At 37.4% G+C, this 7,171-nt stretch overlaps 1 protein-coding gene across 3 annotated transcripts in view; it reads left to right on the forward strand.

Moving 5' to 3' along the window:
* The window catches only part of LOC307137931 (uncharacterized protein), a 42,894-nt gene extending 38,209 nt beyond the window's left edge, over positions 1–4,685 (forward strand). The window contains exon 4 of one of the 3 annotated variants that reach the window (XR_013817974.1): positions 2,750–3,976. Coding sequence is in view for 2 of the 3 variants with exons in the window: in XM_079835965.1 (XP_079692091.1) it covers positions 2,750–3,720 (971 nt within the window). In the remaining variant the exon portion in view is untranslated. Of the gene's footprint in view, positions 1–2,749 lie in introns of all 3 variants that reach the window. The other 2 variants (XM_079835965.1, XM_079835966.1) reach the window with 2 other exon arrangements.
* The last annotated feature ends 2,486 nt before the right edge of the window (positions 4,686–7,171 follow it).

Consider the following 7,171-nt stretch of genomic DNA (forward strand, 5'->3'; position numbering starts at 1 on the left):
GCTTTAGTCAGACTTGGAACCTCAGCGGAAAGACAGCACGTTTTTCTCAATAAAGAATCCTGCTGAAAAACCTATCCAAGTTCTCCTGGGGCCTGTACCATGATGGTAGTTTAACAAACTCAGGGTTACAGGATTAGTTTAGAGTTGACAAAACCAAACCAATCTATTCAGGCTTTGTTGGTCCCATGATGCTGATCATCAGCTTTCTCTGTCAAGTCAGGCTTTGATCCTGAGTTTAGGAGTTTAGCTGTGACATCAGTAGTGAACAGCCAATCACACGGTGTGGATCAGTAAAACTGAGATTCACTTCTCACGAGAGAAGCAGCGAGATTCATTTCTCTCTTCTGCAGAATATTGCATGATTGAAAAATACTATAAAAGAGTACAACTTAAATAAAATATTCACTACGTCAATGCAAGTAAAAGTTATGAAGTTAGTTTAGTTGATATATAGACAATTGAACATTTAAGCTTGCATGTGGTAATTTGTATAGCTTTATTTATTGATTTTAAAGCTTATTTGTCTGAACTTTGTATAGGCTATTTATATTAATTTCAACTAAGTGCCTATTAATGATTGATTAACTAAAATGATAAGCATTATTAAAAGCCAGACGCTTTAGTCTTTAATAGCCATTTGCTATGTAGTGACCTGTAATTTGGAGTAGAAACAGGGGGAGTGACTTTATTGCATCAGAGGTGTGTCACTTTGCTCACAGCTGATTGGTCCAATTTCAGTTTGATCTCTTATCCAGAACATAACCTGCCCTGGAGCAGGTTAGCCGTGGAGCGTAAGTTACTATGGAGATGAACACTGCTAAAAGCCAAACCATTTTAATGGTACCCAAAACCCAGGATTAGCACAAACTAAGCTTAAACATATCTGGCTAGCCAGCTAAACCGGCTTCATGGTATAGGCCCCTGGTCTCTACTTCAAGAAACAACAGAAGTTCACAACAGTCTATAACTGGAACAGTCCAATTCATCCTTGCCCTTTTTAGAGATTACTGAAATTATAGCTTCCCGCCATGAATATGGTATTTCCCCCTTCTTTAACACCCAGTTAAACGTTCTTCCTAACATTGGGATTAATGATTCCCTGAACAACTTGTACCACTCTGAGGGGTATCCATCTGCACCCGGAGATTTATTCACTTTGAGTTTAGAAATAGCTGAATTTATTTCCTGATCTGTAATCTCTGATATCAGGCCTGAATTTTGTTCGTCTGTTACCTTTGGTAAAGAAAGTGTATCTAAAAAGGCTTCTATGTCTGCTTTATTATCGATGGATGTTTGGTCATAAAGTTGTTTATAATATAATTCAAAACATTTTTGTATGTCTTCTGTCTTATGCCTTATTTTTTTATTGTGAAAGTCCCTAATCTTATATATATTACTTCTGGCCTCCTGCTTTCTTAACTTAAATGCCAATAATTTTGCTGATTTACTACCTGCTTCATAATAACGTTGTTTTGTGAACAGTAACTTTTTTTGTATATCTGCTAAATAGATGTCATTTATCTCCGCTTTTTTCTTCCTAATTTCCTGATAAATTTTATCATTCGGCCTTTCTTTATGTTCCTGTTCTACTTTCTGTAGGTCCAACTGTAATGCAACAAGATTTTTTTGTCTAATTTTTTTTTAAATAAGCAGACATAGCAATTATTTTCCCTCTTAACACCGCCTTACATGCGTCCCATAGTACTGGTGGGGACACTTCCCCATTATCGTTCTCCTCTAAATATCTTTGGATTTCCAAATTTATTTCTTCTTTAATGTCTCCTTTTAATATACTGGTATTTAGTCTCCAGAATGTTGTTCTTTTCTTAGATGTCTCACAATTCCCCACCATATGTCTATCTTTATTGTACATTAGGATATAATCAATTCTTGAGTATATTTTGTGTGGTGATGTGTAAAAAGTGTAGTCCTTGGTTGTAGGATTCAGTTCCCTCCATACGTCCATTATACCTACTCCATAATGACAACATGAAAGAAGTTTGTTTGAAATCTTTTTTCCCGGAGAACCCCTCCGGAAAGCTATTGGGCTTGTTTTTGGCTAGTTTTGAGTATCAATTGGGCGGGTTGTAAAAACCTGGCAACCCTGTCTGCCCGCACGCTGGAATAAGTAAGATGAGTGTAAACGATCTTTGCCGGTGTTGTAAAAAAAGAATTTAAGGAATTTTAACATCCCCACAGCATGATGCTGCCACCACCATGCTTTACTGTAGGGATGGTATTGGCCATTGATGATTTCCTCCAAACATGACGCTTGCCATTCAGTCCAAAGTTCAATCAGACCAGAGAATTTAGTTTCTCATGGTCTGAGAGTCCATCAGGTGCCTTTGGCAAACTCCAGGCGGGCGGTCATGTGCATTTTGAGTGGGCTCCGTCTGGCCACTCTACCAGAGACGGTTGTTCTTCTGGAAGGTTCTCCTCTCTCTACAGAGTAACTGAGTCCTGGTGCCCTCTGCAGATGACATAACATAAAATATGAATAAAATATTCTAGAATAAAAAATTCTCCATTGGTTTCTTATGCTCCAAACAATGTAATGACAAACTAAATTCATAAAAAAATTATCTTATATTTCTGGTTCTCTGGAGGATATAAAAGTACATCTAAAAATAGATACTAATAGACTCAGTAGTAAACTAGATTTGTGATGAAGTAAGAATGAATTGTTTTTCTTTGTTTCTCATTTGCCTTCTTTAATTGAATTTTGTGTATTTCATATTTTGATTGTTAGATCCAGTTGAAGCGAATGAAGACAAATGGCATAATTTCACAAATGAAGATGGAAAACTGACATATAAAAATGAAGACAAACAACATCTGTTTCAAAAACCTGATAGTTTGAAAAATGAAGATGGAAATGCAGTCCTTTCAAAGACTGATGAGAATTTCACACAAAAACAGGCTGGACAATCTGGAGTCAAAAAATGTTTCAGCTGCACTGAGTGTGGAAAGAGTTACAGAAATAAATCAATCCTTAACAGACACATGAGATCTCACACTGAAGAGAGGCCATATACATGCACTCAGTGTGGAAAGAGTTTCAGACATAAAGTACACCTAAATCAGCACATGAGAATTCACACTGGAGAAAAACCGTTCACCTGCTCTGAGTGTGGAAAGAGTTTCAGTCGCAAAGAAGACGTAAAGGTGCACAGGAGAATTCACACTGGAGAAAATATGTTCACATGCATTCAGTGTGGAAAGAGTTTCATTCATAAAGGACACCTAAATGTGCACATGAGAATTCACACTGGTGAGAAGCCTTATACATGCTCTCAGTGTGAAAAGAGTTTCACATCCAAAAGCATTCTCACCGCTCATCTGCATCGTCACACTGGAGTGAAGTCTTTCAGCTGTGATCAGTGTAATAAAACATTTGTTTTGGCGTCAAGCTTAAAAACACACCTTAAAATTCATTCTGGTGTGAAGCCTCACTTTTGTTCTTTTTGTGGAAAGTGTTTCACACGACTGCAAAATTTAAGAGAGCATGAGCGTGTACATACTGGTGTAAGACCTCATATGTGCTCTGACTGTGTGAAGACCTTTACTACATCCAGCAACTTAAAATCACACCAGAGAATTCATACTGGAGAGAAATCATACAAGTGCTCACACTGTGAAAAGAGTTTTGCTCGGTCAGATTCCTTGAAAGCTCACGAGAGAGTTCATACTGGAGAAAAAACGCACCAGTGCTCTTCATAAGAAAAAGTATTGCCCGAAGTTGTCTAATGAGCAAATGTTCATGTTCAGATCCATCACTTACAAATAATACACTTTGCTAAAATAAGTGTTGAAGTTTGATTGTTTGACAAGGGGAACCTTTGTGTTTAGCATGTATGAGGAATTTGTGTAAAGGCAACAATAGTTATTAAAAAATAATTTATATTTCAAATAAATTGTTTTAGATGTGATACATTAAGATATTAAAGACTTTTGCATAGGAAAATAAAGATTCTATTAAAATTGCAGACAAATGCAGGGCAAATGCTTAACAGCTTTAAAAGTAATTTTATTGCATCTGGGTCTACATTCCAAATAAATAATTATACTAATGTAAACTTGGAATTTCTGGGTGCAGAACGCACCAGACAGTATGGACAGAAGACTTTGCTTTTGAACAAATAATTTCTTCTGAAGCCTGCGCTGCACTTAAAGTGTCACACCTGTCAGCTGGAGTACCGATTGCCACCAGAGGGCGCAATCGTCTCCTGTCTCCTTAATCATATCATGAACTACATTTCCCATAACACATTGCCTAAACTCCTTCTGCTTGATAACTTCCGGCTGTGTATCATTATCCTGTTAACCTCTGCATATAGAGGGTATGCACGTGACATCACCGTCGGCCGGAGTGGCAAAAGACTGAGTGGCATCATTGGTTTTCAGTCTGAAAGCCGCAAAAAACACACAAAACACATCTAAAACGGGAAAGAGCTGTGTGATCGACTGTACAAATAGATTCATCAAGAAATCTTGAGATATATTTTTACAGACTGATAAAAGCGACAGAAAAGAGCAAATGGAAGAAGCAAATGGATCACTGCAATTCACAGAAACAACTGGAATCCAAGCAGTGAAACATAAATTTGCAGTTGTAAAATCATACCCTATATATTGTATTGTTATATACTGTATTGACAACTCATAAAACAAATATATACCATCCTAAATTTATGTTTTCATAAAACAGCCAACAGGAATATACCGTGAATTAACAGCGCTCAAAGTCGACACTCAGAGGCTGTGCTCCAAATCACACCCTATACCCTCATTCACTATTCCCTACACTAGTTTAGTGATAGTGAGCGAAAATAAGTGAGTGAATTCAAACACTGATGAACACCTGCTGTTATCACCGAAGGAAAGAGATACATGAACAGAAAAAAGTTGCTTTCATCAACTGAAGATAAAAGAGGACATTAAATCTCTGAAGATCTCAGCAGAGGAGGATTAAACAACTCCATAAACAGCATTACCAGCTTCACAAATTACTAACCAGACTGACTTTATTTCTGTCAGACGTCTACAGAACTTATTTTACGTTACCATTATGGTGATCAGTGTTTGCTTTAGTTGGGCTCTTGAACCTTGACATAATAACATTAGTTTTTCTGTAGCTGCTCTAACTGTGTGTTTAAAATACAATTGTTATAGCATGCAAAGACGACAAAAAATGTAAACAAATTATGTTAATTATTTATTAGTGGTCTGATTCACTGAGCTCCTTCATAGTCTAATAATCTATTATGATATAGATGAAGTTTTATTTTTATTATTTTGGTAACCCATTAATTTTACAGCTTGAGTTCCAACTGTGTTGCAACAACCAGATAATTTGAAGGACAGGAAAAAAGCTTGTGGTCAAAACATTTTTAATACCATAATCATTCAGACTCAAATAGATATCAAGAATCGGCGTATGAATCTCAACAATGGTGACAATCAAAAGCTTAATTCTGCAATGCATGCTGGGTACATGCATGTCCATGACTCCCAGCATGCATTGCTGTATTAATAAATTATGCTAATGAATAGCCTGGTTATTTTCTTTAATTCTTAATATTTACCTTTATTTTTGGTGTTGTTTTTGTGTTGACTTTTGGTAGTGTTTTGTGATGTTCAGAGTTGATCTGTTCATCTTTTTTTTTGACTGTCACCTTTGTTTTTCATGAGTTTAAAAATCCTTCATAACTGATTCCTAATCACTGCTTGATATTTTACAAAGTGTCACAGTTTTGGTAATGTAAAATAGGAGTAAAATTACATGTTTAAAAAAATGTTTTGTTTATGGAATAGACACTGAATGAGACGTACAAACCAAGCATTCCATTATGTGTATGTCATAACCATAACCAATAATACCTGATCACAGATGTTTTGTTACAACAATTGTGTCTAGGAAACACACAGTTATAGAAGACAAAGAAAAGCTATTGTTACAAAGTCAAGGGTCAAGAGCCCAACTGAGGCAAACACTAATCACCATAATGGTGACCAAACATTTTCAATGAAACATCAAAAGTTAATTTGATCTGTTAATTTTCTATAAGAGCTTCTGTAGATGTCTGACAGAAATAAAGTCAATCTGGTTAGTAATAAGTGAAGCTGGTAATTAGGGCTGCAACGACGCGTCGACGTCGTCGATGACGTCGACTACGAAAATACGTGCGTGAAATGCGTCGACGCGTCGGCGGCACATTATTTACGTTCTAGAATGGAACAGAAGATCTAGAATAATGGCAGCTTCTGCTCCTGAGCATAGTGAAAATGATCATTTATCATATAAAGCCAGACCGCGACATTCAAAAGTGTGGGAGTACTTTAAACAGAAGCCGAATAAAACTGTGCTTTGTTCGCTCTGTAACGCCGGTTTCACACTGCGCGCGGTGGCAGAGCAGAAGCTGTGCGCGTGGAGAGCGGGAGCTTTCACACTGCAGTCAGTGTTGCCAAGTCCGCTTTTTTCCGCGGAATTGGGCTACTTTTACACTGTTGCCGCGGGCTGTGTCTCATGTCCGCGGGTTGAAGCAAAAAAACACACATATTTAACCCCCCGAACGCGATGTTTACCAGAGAACCTCCCCGAAACGCGATTGGGCTTGTTTTGGGCTAGTTTTGAGTAACGAATGGGTGGGTTTTGTTGTGTAAACCTGGCAACCCTGCTGCCAGTCTTCTCTCGCGCAGCTGAACGCGCCACGTGTGTATTGCAACAGACGGTCACATTTTCCTGGGTTCTTCTCCGACCCCAGTACGTCTCGTGCTTTTATTTATTATGGGCTGCATATATCTCCTGTATATGCGACCTGGTTCCGCTCTGTCCCAAACACATATGCATAATAACTTGCTGTATATAGGTAGTTTACATGATTAAAGTAACATTACAGTTAAGATATGCCTCTAGCTTTAATCATTTAAATGTGTCTTTGAAGTTTGGGCAAAAACTTCTGGCAGCTTTAGTCGTTGTTTATGCACATGTATCTTCAAAATAGACGACTAGTTATACATTAACACTGCTGAAAGCTCCTGTATGTGAACCTTTTGCAGATAAATACAAGTGCATTTTCGTTTACTACTGACACAAATCAATAAGTAAATCATGCTCAACTACTATAGTAAACAACTTTTCCTAATTAGGCCTACTCTGTATACATTTTAT

The sequence above is a fragment of the Gobio gobio genome (assembly GCF_949357685.1).
Source record: "Gobio gobio genome assembly, chromosome: 14".
Classification (NCBI taxonomy): Eukaryota; Metazoa; Chordata; class Actinopteri; order Cypriniformes; family Gobionidae; genus Gobio; species Gobio gobio.